The sequence below is a fragment of the Puma concolor genome, chromosome D4 (genome assembly GCF_028749965.1).
Source record: "Puma concolor isolate L17-30 chromosome D4, mPumCon1.1.hap2, whole genome shotgun sequence".
Taxonomy (NCBI): domain Eukaryota; kingdom Metazoa; phylum Chordata; class Mammalia; order Carnivora; family Felidae; genus Puma; species Puma concolor.
In genome coordinates this window covers 29407698-29430448 of record NC_141679.1, presented here as the reverse complement: position 1 = coordinate 29430448, position 22751 = coordinate 29407698, and the positions used below count along the sequence as shown (strand labels likewise).

Here is a 22751-nt window from a genome sequence, read left to right as displayed (position 1 = left end):
ATCTTCTCGTGTATTTAATTATAGAATCTATCACTGTATGGATATGTGGTAACTTTTTCAGATATTACTTAGAACTGCAGATACGTGCGTATCTAAAACCTTGGGATAATTATGAAACCAGAAAAACTAAGAAAAGACATTTGTTCACATGATACCCATGTATTATTTTTCTGGCCCATTCTTCCCTATAAACCTGTAATCATATTCTGAATTCAGCACAGTCATAGAAAAACAATTGAGCAGCCTATCCTTAGTTCCTTGTTGACTTTTATTACCATCTCCATGTACTTTGAAATCACAAATTGTCAGTGATAAGGAGTGAGGGGTTGGGTAGAAAGGAAAAAACGTGAGGTATCTGCAACGTAACATTTTCAGCCCTAGGGTGGGCTGCTTATGGAGTTTGTCTACTTCTGTGTACCTGAGTTAAAGAGCCTTTGAAGTTTAGTTCTGTGTAACACTGAGGATCTTCCCAGGCCTAAGGGATGGATGCTGGCTGGGAACAGCAGGAGACCAGTGGTATGGGTCCCATGGGCCAGGAAAAATATAGCCTTTTTCCAAAGCTCTTTTGGTCTTAGCTGCAGACGATCCTAATAGGTTTGACTTTTCTTCAGCTCCCTCTGGTTTGTCTTTCCACCCACAGATATCCCACAAAAACTGTGGCACCAGCCACTGAAACATATTTCTGAAATGCTCAGAGAAATAGTTGAAGACCAGACTCATGGGTAAGCAAATCCTAATGACGCCTAGGTCCATCTCACAGTGGTTTCTCTTGATCCTTATCATCTGTTTGAGGAGGGCCAAGGGGAAGGCATTACTGGTCTGTGACCACGCCCAAACAGGTAAGCACCTTGCTGAGTGAGAAGTGGAAGAAGCACATAGCTGCACGTGTGTCACTCTGAGCAGCTCAGCAGCAGTGCATATGTAAATACCTTGTATAGAAACTGTCCTGAGTAGTATTGGTATTGGATCTTGAGATGTACAAGCATAACGAGAAGAGCAGACCCTAGGAAAACAGCAGAGCCCGCATGCTGCCGCCGCCCCCAGCCATGCAGAGGACCGTGCTCTCTGGGCCCCTTGGTCTTCTCCCTTCTTCTGTGATCTCTAGGGAAGGAAATTCTAAACTTCTCCTGCACAATAGGGTAAAATGTCCCTTTTTCCTCTTCTCTTTAATAAATATTTGTTTAGGGGCGCCTGGGTGGCTCAGTGGGTTGAGCGTCTGACTTTGGCTCAGGTCATGATCTCGTGGTCCGTGAGTTGGAGCCCTGCATCGTGCGCTGTGCTGAGAGCCTGGAGCCTGCTTTGGATTCTGTGTCTCCCTCTCTCTGCCTCTCCCCGACTGATGTTCTGTCTCTCCCTGTCAAAAATAAACTTTAAAAAAAAATTTTAAATAGATATTTGTCTAAAATTAGAATTATATTCTAACATAAATTAGTTTCTAACATGATATTAAGTACTCTCATGCGTTAATTTTCCTAAAAGCAATCCCATTTAGGCTTTACTAACTTCTTTGTGACATAACACCCTGCACCTTCCTCTTGATTTACTTTTTTTTTTAGAGTACAAATATTTTGTTGTCTGTACTAACTTACTAAGACCGTCTCTATTTGTTCCTTTTGCCACTATTCCCTCTTGAAATTCTCTGTAATCTGCTCGCTGAGCCATCACATATTACGGTTGGTGCTCCTTATGTTCATGATCACTGATGCACATTTGGTGCCGGTTACTCACCACCCCGCACTCAAGATTCTTACCAATAAAGGAGACAAAAAGAACTGGCAGACAAGTGGGGTTCAGAGTATCAGCATGGTAATGGCCTGTAACACCTGTCAGTCCCATGTGCATGCTTTCAGGTTGTCTCTGGTGAAAGAGCAGGACCTCAACGCAAAGCCTCATGGGACTCTTACCTAACTTAGATCTGCCTTAACTAGATTTCTGGGTCCACCTGCAGGGAGGGGCCAGTGAACAGGTTCCGGTGCTTTCTTAGCCAGCCACTAGGACTGCCTCACATGCTCAGTTACTGGTAGAAAAGAGGAAAAAGAACCCGGCCCATTTCTGCAAGGCAGGCCCTGTAGCCCCTGTCCAGGGAGTGTGAGAGAGCCCTGCTGCTCAGCTTATAGTGAGGTCTGTAGGGAAGATCCTCTGTGGAACCCATTTCTGGCTTTTCAGCCATCATAACCCAGCAGACCACTAATGTGGCCCACAGAGCACCAGTTCTTCCTCTTGTGGGACAAGTAAGATTAATACTCACTCCCCTTTCTTCTTCTCTCCACTGTTCCACAAGCTAGGTGTTAAAACATTTAGTCACTTGCTCTCAGAACAGACATAGCAGACCCAGATCCAACCAAGAGGGGCCCAGAGCTCTCCTGTTCCAGGAACCTCCCCGGTTCAGAAGAGAAGTTCTGATCTTAGGCCAGTCCCACTCCATTTTCCCTAGGGGAGATGTTAAGCTGCTGACACTGTCACTGTGCATATTAATAGGTCCTTTCCTTGAACAGAGTCTATCTCTTAAATAGCCAGTGTGCCTGTCCATTCCCAGCATGGCAAAAGGATAGCTTCATAAAAGTTTCTAACTTTTCAGCTTCCCATACATGACAGGAAAGAATATACAGTATGCAGCCCGTTCAAAGTTCATCATTGCCAAAATACTGGCCAGAACCTTGTGTTTTGTCAGAAAGGAAATAACATATGTTTTTGTCTGCATCCCTTCCTCGTCTCCATCTGGACCCCAGGGAGCCCCCTCATTTCTTGCTCTGGAGCTACCTGGGTGGCTGCCTCAGGGCTGGGAGGCCCCCTCTTCACAGCAGCCCAGCTGTACAGGCCTTGCAGAAAGCAGAGGGGGCCTTAAAGCTCTCATCTTGTAGCATTCCTGTTGGTCATGGCCCAGAACCTTTCTTTGTCGAAGCCTGTAGCCACTCATGGTCCTTGGATATAAAGATTTAAGTGTCTAAAGTCCTCGGGACACATGGGATTTTGAAAGACCTGCCTTTGAAGGTCCTGTGATGGGTTCAGAATGGCATTGTGAGCTATTTTTTAAATCTAACTTGTATTCCTTGCAAGATGTACCTCAGTGGATAAGAACAATTTAAGCCAACCATTCGCAGACATTACAGCTGCTCTAAGAACCAAAAAGAGAAAGAAGTCAAGTTGCCCAGCTGCCATGTGTTTTGGTTCTGTTCCAGGTCCTACGGAGGCCCCTTTGAGTGCTGGTTTTTGTTCATTCACTTTGGAGGATGGGCTGACATCGCGGCTGAGCAGTTAGTGATGTCAGAAGCTGAACCCCCGGAAGCCCTGCTGTGGCTCTTGGCCTTCAGCCACAGTCCACGTGACAGGAGTCAGCAGCGAGCACAGACCATGGTGGGTGGCAGGACGTGCTGTGTGTGGTGCTCTGGGTTCGTCTCTTGGGATCAGAAAAGATGCTGCAGGAAGGGACCTGTGGTGGGTTTGGCCTCCAGTAACCCCCAGGCACCTAAGCACTGGCTGTTCACTGTGCTCACGTGTGGTAGCATGTACACATCCACCCAGATGGGTAAGTGCACACATGCTAGGTTTGTGGTTGGAGACATCTTCTTGCCTCACAGAGTTGACTAGACATGGGAAACTGCCACTCTGCTTTCCTGGGAAGCACCACGGAGATGAGGCATAGCCCTTCTGTCCCCTACATTGTTTTATCTGTTCTTGCTCAGCTGCCACCAATGCCCTTGTTTACAGTCAGCCCTGGCCCAGGGGCCAAGTCCTCTAGCATTTGCCGTGCAGAATCTGACCGCTCCTCTAAGGAGCACTGTCCTCTCTCTGATCAGCAGCCTGTCCCTGTCTGCTTCCGTCTTGACTTACTGCTTTCTTGGATCAGACAACAAATCCTCACATTACAGGCTTTGTTTAGCACTCTTACTAAAGTAATCTGATATTAACCCCTTAGCTTCTGAAAAAGGACTTGGGCATTCCCTAAATAACAGAGCAGCTAATACAGGACTGGCTGTCTATGGCAAATCGAGTTTTTATTTTATGCAGAGTATAATGACTACAGGAAGCAGTGCTTTGATTAAAGGCATTGGCACCTCCCTTGCAAATGTTTATTTTCTGGTTTTTAAAACTTTAGCTGCTAACACTTTTTGCTAATTTTAATAATTAAAGGGAGCAAGTTTCTTTATGTAGAGAGTAAGTTTCCTATTTGCTTCATGTTTTCTGTTTGAAAAAAGCAGAGACTAGTACAGATATGTCTGTATATTTTTCTTATTTAAAGACTCGCATGGCATGGGGTGCCTGGGTGGCTCGGTTGGTTAAGTGTCCGACTCTTGATTTCGGCTCAGGTCTTGATCTCACAGTTTGTGGTTTCGAGCCCCATGTCATGCTTGAAATTCTCTGTCTCCATCTCTCTCTCTGGCCCTCCCCTGCATACACTGTCTGTCTCTCTCTCTCTCTCTCTCTCTCTCTCCCAGAGATGGATAAACACTTAAAAAAATGAACGAATACTTGCATGGCAAAGGAAAGAAAGAGTTTTAGATTTTAAAAAGTTGAAATTTGGTGATAATTTATTTTGGATCAAAAATACGTTTTTAAGAAATTATCATAATCCACATATGTGTTTGAGGGTTGCTTTATGACTAAGAAGAAAGCTTTCTATCTCCCTTTTTAAAATATCACATTAAACTTATTAAGAGAAATCCTAATTATGTTTTCATTATCTTATTTTTAGTGATAATAGTTAAAATGTATATGGCACTAATGATTTTCAAAGCCCTGTTATATATACTTTATATTTGATTCCTTATAAGCTAAGTTGGTAAGTTATATGTTAAATTCCTGATCAATCATTGAAATGGACAGAGATTCACTTTTGAAAGGTAGAGAAATAAATTGTCCAAAAGAAAGGTAATTTCTAGAAAGCTCTGCATTGGCATGTCTAATACTTACCTTGGCTTTTTTTTTTTTTTTTTTTTTAATCTGTACATAGTTCTTACTGCAGGGATGCTGTAGCATACTGGATAAAAATAGATTAGTTCACTCAGAGTAGTTTAGCACCTGCATGTTTGCTTCCTTCTTAGCTATCCTGTGAGAGGGGCTATCTGTCTTGTGACTGAAGACACGTTTCATGTTTGTGAGCCTAAAGCCTCTTCCTCCTTGGTGCCCAACCTGAGGCACTGGTGTGTGTGACATCCTGGGGAGCAAGTGAGCCCAGTTTTCCTAGTTTAGTAATACATACCTCTTTCTCTCCTGGGTTTTGTGAACTTTAAATCCCTTTGATGGTCTGTTGGGTGACTTGAGAAACAAACTGTGAGCTGCCTTTGAATGCATGTTTATTGTGAGATTTGAATGAGCCTGACAACACCTGTGCCCTTTCCTCAAAAGGTGTCATTAAATCCTGGTTAATCACTCAGCCCTGACAGCGTATTGTGGGCCAGCCTCCACTGGCCATCCTTGAGGTTCAGTAACAGGGAAGCAAGGGCAACTGCCGCACAAAGACGCGCCCTTCTCTCTGCAGACCCTGTTTGCTGCCAGCCAGTGTTCATCTTCTTTTGCTAACTTTGAATTTAATCATGATAAAAACACAAAATGCCAGGGGAGGGTGGGTGATGGGTATTAAGGAGGGTACCTTTTGGGATGAGCACTGGGTGTTGTATGGAAACCAATTTGACAATAAGTTTCATATATTGAAAAAAAAAGAAAAACACACAAAATGCCTGTGTTTGAATACCCATAAGAATTAAGCCAGGGTTCATACTCTGACTTTGTTATTCCACCTCTAGGAATTATCCTAGGGAAGGAATTAGAGATCCATACAAAGATTTATGTGTAAGAATATCATTACAGCATTGTTGTAATTGCAGATGTTAGAAATGGCCTAAACTTTCAATAGTATGGAACTGACTAAATAAGTTGTGACATATTCTAACCATGGACTAACATTCTGCCATGAAAAATCATGTTCTCAAAGACTTTATGTCATAGATACGTGAAATTACTTACAGTGCATTGTGAGAAGTGTAAGCAAACATGCCACATAGTGAGCTCTGGGTTCACAAGGCCTGGGGAAAGATGAGAAGGTTGTGAACCTGGTTTCCTCCATCTCCCCTGGAGAAAATGGAGCAAGACCAGCCTGAGATTAAGTTAGATCAGATCTTTCATTTGGATGGTGGAGGTACATCATACCTTGTTGTTCAGACTTTCTAGTGAACATATGTAAATTTTCATAATGCAGGATAAAAAGTAATCCTTAGAAAAGAAAGCTTATCTCTTTTACTAAAAACAAATTAAAAAGCATTTAAAGTTTTGGCATGTCAGGTGAAAGCTTATGGATGTGGAAGGCATTTGAAGGGAAAGATGGTCTGGGATGAAGACAACCAGTACTGAACAAGGGTAGAAAATCAAATGCCAGTCAAGAAGAAAATGGATATGAAGGCATAGCTTCCTAAGCCCTGACATTTTTGCAGACCTTTTAGATGGTAAGATGGTCTTGGGCTCCCATAGACGCCATCAGATGAGGGCAGGCTGGGCCCAGCTGACAGAGGAGGTGGTGAGAGAGTAGCCCTCTCCTATTGGAATGCTGCCATTCTCCGTGGAAGAGCCCCATGGTACAGTTTCTCACGGTCTTGGATTGTGGTCAGAATAGCTCACACAGCACTCCTAGTGTATTGGAGTTTATGACAGACTTCATTGAATGAGGCTTTAACTTCCAGGGGGAAAAAAAGACGACTCACACAAAATCCATAAAATTGGTCATGGGAATTCTCAGAATAGGCCTAAGTACTCTTTCGAAAATGATGGAACATAGCTGTTCATGAGTTCCATGTGGCATTTTGGATCTATGGCTTTCAGTTTTTCTTTGTTTTCCACGTCACATCTTGATGTACTATTCTTATAGCAAGCAGAAGTCTCAGCATGAAATAAGTACTTTTTATGCAAAAACAACCCACAGACCTATAACGATCACATTATGTGAATTCTACAGACTTGTGACCTCTGCTTATGCTTTCAACATGTATGAACACTGTCCCAGTGTCTAAAACAAAACAAATGTGGTGTGTGTGTGTATGTGTGTGTTTCCTCCCCTTAGAGATAACAAAAGGCAAAAGGCAAACCTCATTCTTATCAGAACATTGGCTCAGTGGAGGTCCAGTTGCATGGGGCTTTAATTGATTTGTGGCTATGATAGAGAGCAAGTCTTCAAGGAGCCTTTTGTTCCTTTTCCCACAATATAAAAATCTGACTACATTCTGCTGAGGATTTTTCTCTGTCTCTTTTCTTACAAAAAAAAAAAAAAAAAAAGGTCAATTCCTGGCGTGGTGCCTTGGCTGCTTAGCAAGACGAAAGAAAGTCAAGAAATTTCCATTACGCCCATTTGGGTTTGTGTGGAACAGAGTATAAGCTCAGACATGAGTCGCCTCTGTCTGCCTTCCCTAGGTCGCCAGTCCTCTCCTCTTTCTAGGGCTTACTTCAAAGTCCCAAATAAATCCTAGAACCATACAGGTCCTGACTCTTCCCTAATCTCTCACCTTTGAAATTATACTTCCCAGGTAGAGGTAAAGGCAGTGCTCAGCCACCTCAAGAAGCTGCTCAGAAGTCCAACTCTCTCAGCCAGGGATCTACAGGCAGCAGCTGCAGAGAGCCAAGACAGAGACCCCAGACCACCTTCATGTCAACAGCTGATCAGGCACCTCCTCCTGAACTTCCTGCTCTGGGCTCCTGGAGGCCATGCGATTGCTCGAGAAGTCATCACCCTTGTAAGTCTCCCCTTTAATAGTGTGCTAATTCTCATTTGCATTCCAGGTATGAGGATTGCCTGGCCTTTGACAAGTATGTGTACCAGGGTGCTGTCCAAACATGGATGGACAGGCAATGAAGTTGAAAGTTGGGATGGACCCCAGAGCCTGCCCCTTGTGACACCTTCATAATAAGGAAGAAAATGGAGGCTCTGAAAAAAGAGGTCACAATTACTGTCAGAGTCCATCGTAAAGCCAGGTCTTCTGTCTTCCCATGTACTTACTCTTTCAGTTACATTCGTCATGAAGACAGACAAGACTTCAGTGAGAAGTGTTCACTATAGCAATCCAAAAAATTTTGTTAATTAAAAAAACAGTGTTTGCTAATTACAAAGAATTCTTTCTGAAACCCAGCTGACATGAGGGATAAAGAATGGTCCAAGTCAAAAGTGAGTATCATTCATGGCATTGGGTTAGGCAATGACTTCTTGGATAATGTCCCCAAAGGCACAGGCACCACCAACAAAAAATAGATAAACTGAAATTCATCAAAATTAAAACATGTTGTTCATCAAAGATACAAGCAAGACAGTGAAAAGACAAACTCAGGAATGGGAAGAAAATATTTGGAAATCACGTATCTGACAAAGGGGTTAGTATCCAGAATATATTGGGAATTCTTACAACTCAACAACAGCAAAAACCCAATTCAAAAATGGACAACAGATCATAAATAGCTAATAACCACCTGAAAAAATGCTCAACATTATTAGCCATTAGGGAGGTGCAAATTAAAACCCATGATGAGGTAACAGTCCACACCCTCTAGGATGGCTATTACAAACAAAATGGAAAAAACAAGTGTTGGTGAGGATATAGAGAAATTGGAACACTCCTATATTTCCAGTTGGGAATGCTAAAATGGTACAGCCACTGTGGAAGAGTTTGATAGTTCCTGAAAAAGTTAAACATAGAATTACTATATGATCTGGCAATTCTACTTCTGTGTAAAAGAATTAATAGAATTAAACACTTGGCCACCCTGTTCATAACAGCATTATTCACAATGGCCAAAAGGTAGAAACAACCCAAGTGTCCATCAACAGATAAATGGATAAATAAAATATGGTCTGTATATACAATGGGGTATTTTTGAGCCTTAAAAAAGAATGAAATTCTGATATATGCTACCACATGGATGAACCTTGAGGACATTATTCTAAGTAAACTAAGGACACAAAAGGACACATGCTATATGATTCACTTTTATGAGGTACCTAGAATATGCAAATTTATAGAGACAAAATGTAGAATAGAGGTTACCAGGAGCTGGGCAGGGGAGAGGAATGGAGAGTTGTTTTGGATAATGAAAAAAAGTTCTAGAAATGGATAGTAGTGATGGTTGTACAATATTGTGAATTTACTTCATGCCAATGAACTGTCCACTTCAAAAGGGTTAAAAGACCAAATTTAAAAAGTGTCCACATGCTAGCTTTTGGAATTTTTATTTGCTTTTGTTTTTATTTTTTACTGACATATAATATACATACAGAAAACATACAGCTTGATTAATGTTCATAAACCAAAAATAACCATGCAGCCAGCAACCAAATCAGGAATGTTCTCAGCATCCAGAGAGCCCCTTCTCGCTCCTTTCCCTGGGCAGGTTCTGTTTGAATGTGAATATGAAGAGAGTCCCAGTGATAAGTAGGACTGCCAAGAACCTCAGAAACCAGCACCCAGGAGGTTCTCAGTCCTGGTAAAACAGTCAGCATGGAGCAGGCAGGCCACAGCAGCCAGCCTGTTAGTCCTGCCTCTCATGTTCAGACAGAAGGCTAAGAGCTAAAAAAATGTCCATGTGTCCATAGATCTTGATATCAACCAACATTACCTCTGGCCAGCTATAAGTAATAATAGTCACTTTTCAGCCACTATCTCAGCCAAGTGATCAAGGTCAACATGACAGTCATAAGACATGTTGACTATAAGTACCCTTAATATAATATAATAATAATATAATGTGATGAAAATGGCCCTTCTGTGATCTTCCTCCCCTAAACTTTTATAATCCCAGTCTAATAATGAGAAAAACAAATGACAAAAATACCTATGTAGCACACTTCAAAACTGTCCAGGCCATCATCAAAAGGAAAGTGTTAGAAACTGTCAAAGCCAAGAGGAGCATAAGGAGACATGAAAACTAAATATAATGTAGTATTTTAGATATTATCCTGGAACAGAAAAAGGACATTATGGAAAAACTGAGGAGATGAGAAAAAGTCTGTCCTTTGGTTAATAAAATGTATCCATATCAGTTTATTAATTGTGATAAATGTACTATACTAATTTAAGATGTTAATGGAAAACCAGATGTCGGAGATATGGGATCTTTCTGTATTATCTTTTCAGTAAACTAGAAGTCTAAAACTGTTCTAAAATTAAAAGCTATTTCAAAAAGTCAACAGCAGGTGCTTTTGAATCATGAAGGTATTAGAGCCATTTTTATCACCTGAAACAAATGAAATACGATGAGACAAATGAAAATGGAAACAACTTTCCAGAATTTATGACACACAGCAAAAGCAGTTGTAATAGGGAAGTTCGTAGCAATACAGCTCCTAAGATCCAGGAACAAGGCAAGGATGCCTACTCTCACCACTTTTATTCAGCGTAGCACTAGAGGCCCTGCCCACAGCAATCAGACAAGATAAAGAAAAGACATCGAAATTGGTAAGGAAGAAATAAAACTGTCACTATTTGCAGATGACATGATACTATATTTAAGAAACCATAAAGACTCCACCAAAAAACTATTAAGACTAATAAATGAATTCAGTAAAGTCACAGGATACAAAATTACCCTACAGAAATGAAACATCAAAAAGTGAACAGTCCCATTTACAATTGCATCAAAAAGACTAAAATACATAGGAATAAATTTAACCAAAGAGATGAAAGGCCTGTACTCTGAAAACTATAACATACTGATGAAAGAAATTGAAGACAGTACAAATAAATGGAAAGATATTCCATGTTCATTGATTGGAAGAATTAATATTGTTACAGTTATTACCCAAAGCAATCTGCGGATTCATTGCAATCCCCATTAAAATACCAATGGCATTTTTCACAGAACTAGAACAAACAATCCTAAATTTTGTATGGAACCACAAAAGATCCCAAATAGCCAAAGTAGTTTTGAGAAAGAACAAAACTAGAGGTATCACATGCCCTGATTTCAAACTATACTACAAAGCTTTAGTAATTAAAATAGTATGGAACTGGCACAAACAGACATATAGATCAATGGAATAGAGAGTTCAGAAATAAATCCACATATATACAGTTAGTTAATCTACAAAAATGGAGGCAAGAATATACAATGGGGAAAAGACAATAAATGGTGTTGGGAATACTGGACCACTATCTTATACCATATGTAAAAATAAATTCAAAATGGATTAAAGACTTGAATGTAAGACCTGAAACCATATAACTCCTAGAAGAAAAAACATAGGCAGTAAGCTCTTTGACATCATTCTTAGTGGTGTTTTTTTGGACCAGTTTCCTCAGGCAAGGGCAACAAAAGCTAAAATAAAACAAATGGGATTATGTCAAATTAAAAAAAGCCTTTTCGTGGTGAGGGAAACCATCAACAAAATGAAAAAGTAACCTACTGAATGGGAGAAGATATTTGCAAATCATACATCTGCTAAGGGGTTAATATCCAAAATATATAAAGAACTTTCACAACTTTAAAAAAATTGATTAAAGTTGGGCAGAGGACTTAAAAAGGCATTTTTCCAAAGAAATACAGATGGCCAAGAGACACTTGAAAAGATGCTCATCATCACTAGCCCTCAGGGAAATGCAAATCAAAACTACAATGGGATATCACCTCACACCTATCAGATAGGCTATCATCAAAAGGACAAAAAGGAAGAGTTGACAGGGATATGGAGAAAAGAGAACCTTATATACCCTGTAGGTAAGAATGTAAATTGGTGCAGCCACTATAGAAAACAATATGGAAGTCACTCAGAAATTTAAAAATACAACTACCATACCATCAAGGAATTCTACTTCCAGGTATTTATCTGAAGAAAATGAAAACATCTATTCGAAGAGATAACACGTTGCACCCCTATGTTCATTGTAGCGTTATTTACAATAGTCCAGATATGGAAGCAACCTAAGTGTCTGTCAATAGATGAATGTGTAAAAAGGTTATATATGGTATGTATATGGACTGTTATTACTCAGCCATAAAAAAATGAAAAAAAATGAAATCTTGCCATTTGCAAACACATGGGTAGACCTTGAGGGTATTGTGCTAAGTGAAATAATAAAGAGAAAGACTAAAAAATAATAATAAAAGAGAAAGATAAATCCCAGATGATTTCACTTATATGTGGAGCCTAAAAAACAAAACGGGCGCCTGGATGGCTCAGCTGGCAGAGCATGTAACTCTTGATCTCAGGGTCATGAGTTCAAGCCCTACAAGAGCTTACCTTAGATAGATAGATAGATAGATAGATAGATAGATAGATAGATAAAATGTCTTTAACTATTTAAGAAAAAAGTAAAAATTAAAAACAAAACAAATGAATAAGAAAAAGTGGAAACAGACTCATAGATACAAAGAACAAACTGATAGTTACCAGAATGGTGGTTAGGGAGTGCAGGGGGGGGGGGGGGGGAGCAAAGTAGATGAAGGGGATTAAGAAGTACAAATTTACAGTTATAAAATAAGTAAGTCATAAATTCTGGTTCAAGATGGCAATGTAGGAAGACACCTATTCCACAGACATACCAAACCTATGCCTATTTATAGAGCAATTCCTCCTGAAAAACTGAAGGCTGACTGAAAAGCTTCTGCACAACAAAAGATAGGCCATAGAGAATGGCAAGAGAGATGGAGACATGGTAATGAAGGGAACACACACTGCAAACTACAGTGGAGAGGGTCCCTCAGTACCATAAGTAGATTCATCTGCCCTGGGGCACAGAAAAAAAAAGTCATGGTTTAAAAGGCTAACTAAAATATAGAGGAATTAGCCCTAGACCCCTGCCAAATGGTGGGGGAGCTGCTGGAATTCTTTGGGTTTGAGAGGCTGGTGAGCATCATGATTTACGTTCTCCCTTCATCTTCATAGCATAGACTGGCCAGTATTTAGGCACCACAGCCAGCCTGCCACCTCAGCAAGCCCCATGCCTCTAGCCCACACAGCACCAGACACCTGTGAAATAGGAAAAAACAAAAACCTGTGGTTTAAAAGAACAATTAGAACATAAAGGCTCCAGCTCTAGAACCCTGCCAGTGTGTGTGTTTTGGGGGGTAAGGGGTGAGGGGTGGTCTGGTGGAACTCTCTGGATCAAAGGGCCTGTCAAGTGCCATGGTTTACACTCCCCCTCCACCTCGGTAGCATGGATGGGAGCAGGGTCCAGGTGCCCCAGCCAGCCTATCACCACAGTGAGCCTGGGTCCCTAGCCCATACTAACCCAAGCCTTCCCACCAAGGTGGCCTCAGCACAGTGCCGACAAGGGTACCCCTGGTCAGCATTCACTGTAGCTCTAGCCATCTCACCAAGGTGACACAGATGCAGGACAGCACTACTTTGGTTCCAGACAATTTGCTAAGATACCCCCAGTGCAGGGCATCCTGGGCCCTCCCAGCCTATTCCCACCTTGGCCTCTGCTGCCCCATCAGGAGCCCCTTGTACTGAGCATCTTGGGACTGCAACCTACCTAGACACAGATCTAAGCAGCCAGCCAAAGTCACCAGGCCTACATTGTCTACACAGAAGATGGCCATTCTTTCAGGTTGAGGAGAATTAACTGTTTAACTGAATTCATCAAAATACAGTCCAGGCAAAATGAAGAGATGGAAAAATATGCTCCAAACAAAATAACAAGCACAAAACTCAGGAAAAAAGCTAAATGAAATGGAGATTACCATTCTTCCTTATAAGGAGTTCAAAGTAATGATCCTAGAGATACTCACCAGAATGGAGAGAAAATTCAGTTAATTTACTGAGAACTTTAACAAAGACATAGATAATATAAAAAAGAATGAATCAGAGGCACCTGAGTGACTTAGTTGTTTAAGTGTCCAACTCTTGGTTTTAGGTCAGGTCACAATCTCACAGTTCATGGGTTAGGGCTCCATGCTGACATTGCAGAGCCTGCTTGGGATTCTCTCACTGTCTCTCAAAAATAAATAAATAAACTTAAAGAATGAATCAATGAAAAATAAATAAATGAAAAATACATTAGAGGAAATCAACAGTAGATTAGAAGAATGGATCAGTGATCTGGAAGACAGGGTAATAGAACAACACCCAAGATGAACAGAAGACTTTTTTTAAATGAGGTTAAGGGCTGTCTTGGACAACATCAAGTGAACAAATAGAAGAAGAGAGAAAGGGGCAGAAAATTTATCTGAAGAAATGATACCTGAAAACTTCCCCAAAGTGGGGAAAGAAACAGACATCCAGGTTAAGGAAGCACAAAGAATTTCAAACAAGATGAACCAAAGGAAGTCCACACCATGACCATACTAATTTAAAATGTTAAAGATTAAAGATGAAGAGAGAATTTTAAAAGAAGAGAGAGACAACTAGTAACATAAAGGGAAACTCCATAAGGCTTTCAACTGACTTTTCAGCAGAGACTTTGCCAGGTCAGAAGGGAGTGGCAGCATGATAGATTCAAAAGGATGAAAGGGTAAAAAAAAAACATACAAGCAAGAATACTCTCTTGGAAGATTATCATTCAGAATTGAAAGAGAGTTTCCCAGAGAAAAGTCAAAGTAGTTCATCATCACTAAACCATCCTTACAAAAAAAATGTTAAAGGGAATTCTTTAAGTGGAAAATAAAAGGCCATAATCAGAAATAAGAAAATTATAAAAGGAAAAAATTTCATGAGTAAAAGGAAACACATAGTAAAGATAGTAGAACAATAACTTATAACTTGAAGGTTATGAGACAAAAGTAGCAAAAAGTAGTAGTACATATATAACCTTGGATGGGATGGTAAAAAGGAAGTTCTTTTAGAATGTGTTCAAACTAAATGACTATCAATTTAATATAGATTGCTATAGGGGCGCCTGGGTGGCGCAGTCGGTTAAGCATCCGACTTCAACCAGGTCACGATCTCACGGTCCGTGAGTTCGAGCCCCGCGTCGGGCTCTGGGCTGATGGCTCAGAGCCTGGAGCCTGTTTCCGATTCTGTGTCTCCCTCTCTCTGCCCCTCGCCCGTTCATGCTCTGTCTCTCTCAGTCCCAAAAATAAATAAACGTTGAAAAAAAAAAAATTAAAAAAAATATATATATAGATTGCTATATAACTAGAATGTTATGCACGAACCTCATCGTAGTCATTAACTAAAAACCTATAGTAGATACACAAAAAATAAAGAGAAAGAAAGCCAAGCATAACACTAAAGAAAGCTGTCAATCATAAGGAAAGAGAAGGAGAGATGAAAGAATAGAGAAGAACTACAAAAACAACAGAAAACAATGAACAAAATGGCAATATATACATACCTATCAATAATTACTTTAAATGTAAATGGTCTAAATGCTCCAATTAAAAGACAATAGGTGATGAAGTGGATTTAAAAATACTCAAGACCCTCATCTACATGCTGCCTACTAGAGACTCATTTCAGACCTAAAGACACAGACTGAAAATGAAGGAATGGAAAAAGATATTTCATGCAAATGGAAACAAAAAAAAGAAGAAAAGTGAGGTAATAATACTCATATGAGACAAAATAGGTTTTAAAACAAAGACTGTAACAAGAGACAACGTCATTATGTAATGGTAAAGGGATTAATGTACCAAGAGGGTATAATAATTATAAATATCTATGTACCCAACACTGAAGCATCTAAATACATAGAGCAAATATTAACACACATAAAGGGAGAAATTGCTAATAATAGTAGGGGACTTTAATATCCCACTTATTCCAATAACTAGATCATCCAGGCAGAAAGTCAATAAGGAAACAGTGTCTTTGAATGACCCTCTAGACCAGATGGACTTACATATATACAGAACATCACACCCCAAAATACCAGAATACACAATCTTTTCAAGTGCACATAGAACATTATCCAAGATAAATCACTCGTTAGGCCACAAAACAGGTCTCAGTAAATTTAAGAAGATTGAAATCATACCATGCATCTTTCCCAACAACCATGGTATGAAACTAGAAATCAATAACAAGAAAAAATGAAAAGAAAAATAAGAAACAAACATGTGGAGGCTAAACAACCGGCTGTTAAACAACCAATGGGTCAATGAAGAAAATCAGAGAGGCTATCAGAAAAATACACAGAGACAAAATGCAAACACAATGGTCCAAAATCTTTCAGATGCCGTGAAAGTAGTTCTAAGAGGGAAGTTTATATCAATACAGATCTACTGTAAGAAACAAAAAAAAAATCTCAAACCATCTAAACTTACACCTAAAGGAACTTGAAAGAGAACAAAGCCCAAAGTTAGTGTAAGGAAAGAAATAATGAAGATCAGAGCAGAAATTAATGAAATAGAGAGTAAAAAAAAAAAAGGAAAGGAAAGGAAAAAAAAAAGATCAGTGAACCCAAGAGCTAGTTCTTTGAAAAGTTAGACAAAATTGGTAAACCTTTAGGCAGAAAAAGAAAAAACTGAAATAAAAAAAAATCAGAAATGAAAGAGGACAGGGCAACTGGGTGGCTCAGTTGGTTAAGCACCCAACTTTGGCCCAGGTCATGATCTCGTGGTTTGTGAGTTTGAGCCCCTGTCAGGCTCTATGCTGACAGAACCTGCTTTTGATTCTGTGTCTCCCTCTCTCAATGCCCCTGCCCCACTCATGCTCTGTCTCTCTCTCAGAAATAAAAAAATAAACATTAGAAATGAAGAGGAGAAGTAACAATCAGAACCACCAAAATACAAAGGATTATAAGAGACTATTATGAAAAATTACATGCCAACAAATTGAACAATCTAGAATAAATAAATTCCCAGAAACATAATCTTCCCAAATTGAATCGGGAAGAAATAGAAAATATGAACATACTAATTACTATAATGAAATTTGAATCAGTTTTCAGAAAACTTTTCAGCAAACAAAAATCTATGACCAAATGGATTCACTGGTGAATTCTTCCAAACATTTAAACAAAAGTTAATACCTATTCTCTTCAAACCATTCCAAAAATATGGAAGAGGAAGGAAAACTTCCAAATACATTCTATGAGGCCATTACCCTCATACCAAAACCAAAGGCACAAAAAAAAGAAAATTACAGGCCAATATTATTGATGAACATAGATTCAAAATTCCTCAGCAAAATATTAGCAAATTGAATTGAATTTTCAGTTTCACATGGAACATTGTCCAGATCACACATTAGGCCATAAAACAGAATTAAAAGTACAGTTTCCCATGGGGTGCCTGGGTGGGTCAGTCATGGCAAACGCAGTCAAAGCCATGACTTTGGCTCAGGTCATGATCTTGAGTGGTTTGTGAGTTTGAGCCCCGCGTCAGGCTCTGTGCTGACAGCTTGGTGGAGCCTGGAGCCTGCTCCAGATTCTTTATCTCTCTCTTTGCCCCTCTCCCCCTCATTCTCTCTCTCTCTCTCTCTCTCTCTCTCTCTCTCTCTCTCTTTCTCTCCCTCTCCCTCTCCCTCTCTCCCTCTCCCTCTCTCCCTCCCTCCCTCTCCCTCTCTCAAAAATAAAAACAAATTTTTTAAAGTACAATCCCCATGATCAAGTGGGATATATGCCACGGATGCAAGCATAGTTCAATACTTGTAAATCAATCAATGTGATATACCACATTAACAGAATAAAGCATAATAATCATAGTCATTTTAATGTTTGCAGAAAAAGCACCTGACAAAATTAAGCACCCATTTATGATAAAAACTCTCAACAGAATAGGTTTAAATGGAAGGTATCTCAATAAATGACAAACCCACAACTAACATCATACTCAATAGAGAAAGTTAAACTGAGAGCTTTTCCTCTAAGATTGGGAACAAAACAAGGACATCTACTGTTGCCAGTTTTATTCAAAATAGTACTGGAAGTCCTATCTACAGCAGTCAGACAAGAAAAAGAAATAAAATTTATCCAAATTGATAAGGAAGAAGTAAACTGTCACAGTTTGCACATATGACATGATGCCATACATAGAAAACCATGGACTCTACCAGCAAAACTATTAGAATTAATAAATGAGGGGTGCCTGGGTGGTGCAGTCTGTTAAGTATCAGGTCAGATCATGATCTCATGGTTTGTGAGTTTGAGCCCTCCATCAATCAGGCTGTCTGCTGTCAGCACAGAGCCCATTTTGGATCCTCTGTCCTCCTCTCTCTCTGCCACTCCACTGCTCGTGCTCTCTGTCTCAAAAATAAATAAACATTTTTTAAAAAGTAAAATTAAAGAATAAATGAATTCCATAAAGTTTCAGGATACAAAATTAATATGCAGAAATCTGTTGCATTTCTATATACTAACAAGAAAGTGGCAGAAAGAAAAAGAAGACAACTCCATTTACAGTTGCACAAAAAAGATTAAATACCCAGGAATAAACTTAACCAAGAAGTTGAAAGACCTATACTCTGAAAACTACTTTCATCAATGAAAGATCTCAAACAATCTAACAGTACTACTTTGATGAAAGAAATTGAAGATGACACAAACTGAAAAATATACCATGCTCATAGCTTGGAAGAATTAATGTCCATATTACCCAAAGCAGTCTGTAGATTCAGTGCTATTCCTATCAAAATACCAATAGTATTTTTCACAGAACTACAACAAATAAACTGAACGTTTGTATGGAACCACAAAAGACACTGAATAACCAAAGTAATCTTGTGAAAGAACAAAGCCCAGTCCCAGATTTCAAGATATACTACAAAGCTATAATAATCAAAACACTATGGTACTGGCTCAAAAATAGACACACAGATAATTGGAACAGAGCAGAGATCCCAGAAATAAACCCATACTTATATGGTCAACTAATCTATGACAAAGGCAAGAATCTACAATGGGGAAAAGACAGTCTCTTCACTAAATAGTGCTGGAAAAACTGGACAACTACATGCAAAAGAATGAAACTGTACCACCGTCTTACACCATACACAAAAAAAGACCCAAAATGGATCAAAAACAAATATGAGACCTACAACCATAAAACTCCCAGAAGAAAACATAGGTAGTAATTCCTTTGACATTGATCTCAGCAACATTTTTCTAGATATGTCTCCTCAGGCAAGGGAAACAAAAGCAAAAATAGACAATTGGGATTATACCAAAGGAAAAAGCTTTCAGAGTGAAGGAAACCATTAACAAAATGAAAAGGTAATCTACTAAATGGAAGAAGATATTTGCAAATGATATCTGATAAAAAGCTAATATCCACAATATATAAAGAACTTACACAAGTCAACACCAAAAATGCAAATTATCCAATTAAAATGGGTAGAGGACCTGAATAGACATTTTTCCTAAGAAGGACATACAGATGGCCAACAGACATGAGGAGATGCTCAGTATCCCTAATCATCAGGGAAGTGTGAATCCAAATCATGGTGAGATGCCACCTTAGACCGTCTCTGAATGGCTAAAATTAAGACAACACCAAGTGTTAGTGAGGATGTGGAGAAAAAGGAAACCTCGTGCACTGTTTGTGGGAATATAGATTGGTGCAGCCACTGTGGAAAACAGTATGAAGGTTCCTCAAAAATTTCAAAATAGAATTATTTTACAATCCAGTAATTCCATTACTGGTTGTTTGCCTAAAGAAAACAAAAAGACTAATTTGAAAAGATACATGCACCCGTATGTTTTTTGCAGCATTATGTACAATAGCCAAGATATGGAAATACCCTAAGAGTCCATCAGTAGATAAATGGATAAAGAAGTGATACATGTACACAATGGAATATTATTCAGTCATAGAAAAGAATGAGATCTTGCCATTTGTGACAACATGTGTAGACCTAGAGGGTATAATGCTAAGTGAAATATGTCACACAGAGAAAGACAAATATCATACAACTTCACTTATATGTGGAATCTAAAAAATAAAACAAATGAATAAAGTCCATGAGGCTGTCATGTACAGCATGGGAAATATAGTCAATATTATTGTAATAACTTTGTGTGATGACAGATGATAACTAGATATCACATCATTTCATAATGTATAAAAATATTAAATCACTATGATGTAAACCTGAAACTGATAGGATATTAGTTTTTCAACTAATTATTTTTCAACATTATAAGTCAACAGCAGGCACTTTTGAATCATGAAAGCATTGGTGGCATTTTTTGTCACCTGATCTCTGACCTTCTGTCCTTGTCCTCAGTACCTGTGGATGGAACCACAGCCCTGAGGGGAGCCTTCTCAAGCCTGGCAGCTGGGACTCAAACCCTTCCTCCCGGAGCCTGTGCCCTCCTTCTCCCTGGGGAACTCCTGTTCTGCTGGTCTCCAATTCTGTCACCTTGGGAATGGAGAAGCAGACCCTTGCTGGAGTTTGCCTTGCTTTACAGGCCAGAGAGATGATGGTGGGCCTGGCCTTGCTCATGGGGTGTGAAAGGAAGAAAGTGGCCCAGAGAATGCTCTTCAGAGACACCCAGTTATTCCAGTCACATATTCACCCATTCTGGGGAAACAGTCACATTCAGAATGGACCACCTTTAAGTCTCTCCCACAGAGAAGCTGCCGTGAATAAGGAGCTAGAGTATTCCACAAATTCAGGTTGTGTCGTGCATTCTCACAAAATAGTCCAGCTGCAGACCTGTGCGTGAGGCTGAGGGAAGTTTGAAAACCCGGTGAATCTTCATAAAGTATCGTAAGTCAGCTCAGCTGCAAAAAAAAAAAAAAAAAAAATCATTGAAGGAAAAGCACCAATGTTCCTCTTTACACATTGGCCTCTTAGCAGGTGCTAGCTGTCTGGGCACCTTGGAGCCCATCATGGCCGAGAGAGCCTCCTAGACACTGTCCTTGCAGGTGTTTTGAAACTATTTTTAGTAACATACCACACTTCTTAACTGGAAGGCTTCCTGCAGTGGCCCCATGACAGGTTGAAGACAACCTGGCTAATGCAGCTACAAACAGAACAGAGGGCAGGAGTCCTCCACATGGTGCCAGCTTCTCATGGGTTTCTCCTCGTCCCCCCATCTCATCAGTTCCTCTCTCTGGAAGCACCCTGGCAGGAGCGCTGGGCCAGGCTGCTTGGCCGGGAGCAGGCAGTGGCCAGATGGTAGAAGTGTTGGCTTTGGAAGGACGGCCTTTCTCTTCCAGCTGCCCTGAGGACCCCAGCCCTGACCCAGCTTTGATGTGAACTCAGGCCCGAGCAGAGCAGTTCCTGGGCCTGTGCCCTATCTTATCCCTCTTCTCCCAGCACCAGCTTTGGGGAGCACTCTATGCTGTGGACAGAGGGGGCTGCGTGTCTGAACCCTGTCTCTTGAGGCCTCCCTATGTTCCTGTGCCCCAGCCTTTGCCGTAGGACACTCCCTACGAACCACTTCCTTTGGCTCCTGCACAGGCCCCAGCGATCAGCTTCTGCCTGTCCTGGGCTTCTGAGAATTTCCACTGAACTCATTCTTCAGAAGCCCTGTCTCTTCTAGTGCAGTCTTCTCCTCCTCTGGCTCCTACGTTTCTTGCCCCACTCACTTGTTTGCCATCTTCACGTGCTCCCTTCCTCTGCACCTCTTTGACCCGGATGAGGCACAAGCAGCTCAGGCGGTGTTCGGTTTCCTCCTGCCCCTGAGGCTTGCTCTCTCTGCCTTCTGTCCTGCTCTGAGCTCATGTTTCTCCCTCCTTCTCCTTCTGTCTTTGTTGCTGGACCACAGCAGTCACAGGTAAAAAGTTAGCTAGCATCTGAAACGCAGAGTTAAGTTCTGTTGTTGTTGAACTCAAATGAACTTAAATTCAGCCAACAATGCAGATTGCCTACTTCAGCTGCAGGGAGGTGGACACGTGTGACTAGAGACCGTGAGTGGAACAGTGTGGAGGTTGAGCTGTCTCATAAAGATGACACGAGGTCCAAGTGGCCAGCCTCCACAGTCAGCTGTCATGGCTGTGCCACTGCGGTGCTTCCAGCCCAATGGAGGCCCTGGGATCAATGGCAGTCTCTCTGCACTTGGGGTCTAGGAAGTACATTAACTCTTTTAAGGTGTCTCAGGTAGGTTTATGCAGTTTCATCCACAGAGACAGACTGTGTCTGACAGAGGTTACCCACAGCATCTGTGATTCTGAGTAAAAACCATGCAGTGGTAATATGGACACCAAGAGCCACAGTGAACCCCACCTAGGCTGGTGGCCTGCCCCCCACCCCCCAGCAGAGCCCCTCCCAGCTGAGGTTGAAGAGAGCTAATGCCATCAAGGTATGCCCCACGGTATCCTGTGCTGCCTGAGCATGTGCCTTGACTGCCGGTCAGAGGTGGTGGCCCTGGATTGAAGGGTATCCAGGGCCACGCGATAGTCCGAGGGCAGTCGGTCACCCTACCAGAAGGCCCTCTGTGGCGATGGAGAGGAAGCTGACCTTTGGCTGCTGTGGCTAATCAAATATATGAGTGGTCTATAGAAACTGCCACACACAAAATGAGTATGTCGATTACTGTCAAAATCAGGGCTTCTTAATGTGCTTGTGTCTAAAAAAATCACAGCAAACTCAACACAATTCAGTTGTGAGATTCCCACCCTTCCCTTTTTGCTGAGCTGAAATTCTTAGGAAAATACACCTAAGAATGCCTTGAGGCTGTATTTAGCAGAACTAACAATTCCTGTGTTTCCTGCTTCCCTTGAGAATCAGGTGTTAAAACCTTAGATGTCTATTAAAAAGCAAGTGGACCCAGGTTGCTAGCCCAAGAATGCCATTTATAAAGCTGTTTGTGTGAAAACAGGTGGCATTTTCCTTTCAGCACTTTCCAGTTCTCATATTCGTGTGAGCCTTTTGCAGACAGGCTGCAGCACGGCTTGCCTCTGCTTCCCCACAGCAAATACTCGCACAGCCTGTGACTGGCATTCCAGGAAAT

General features: G+C 40.7%; 1 protein-coding gene across 4 annotated transcripts in view; it reads left to right on the top strand.

Moving 5' to 3' along the window:
• Window positions 1-22751, top strand: part of FANCC (FA complementation group C) — a 271193-nt gene that overhangs the window by 247360 nt on the left and 1082 nt on the right. For 3 of the 4 annotated variants that reach the window (XM_025931652.2, XM_086685161.1, XM_086685162.1), the window contains 3 exons: window positions 641-722; window positions 3180-3354; window positions 7512-7718. In XM_025931652.2, the coding sequence (XP_025787437.1) occupies window positions 641-722; window positions 3180-3354; window positions 7512-7718 (464 nt within the window). The remainder of the gene's footprint in view (window positions 1-640; window positions 723-3179; window positions 3355-7511; window positions 7719-22751) is intronic. The other variant, XM_086685163.1, reaches the window with a different exon arrangement.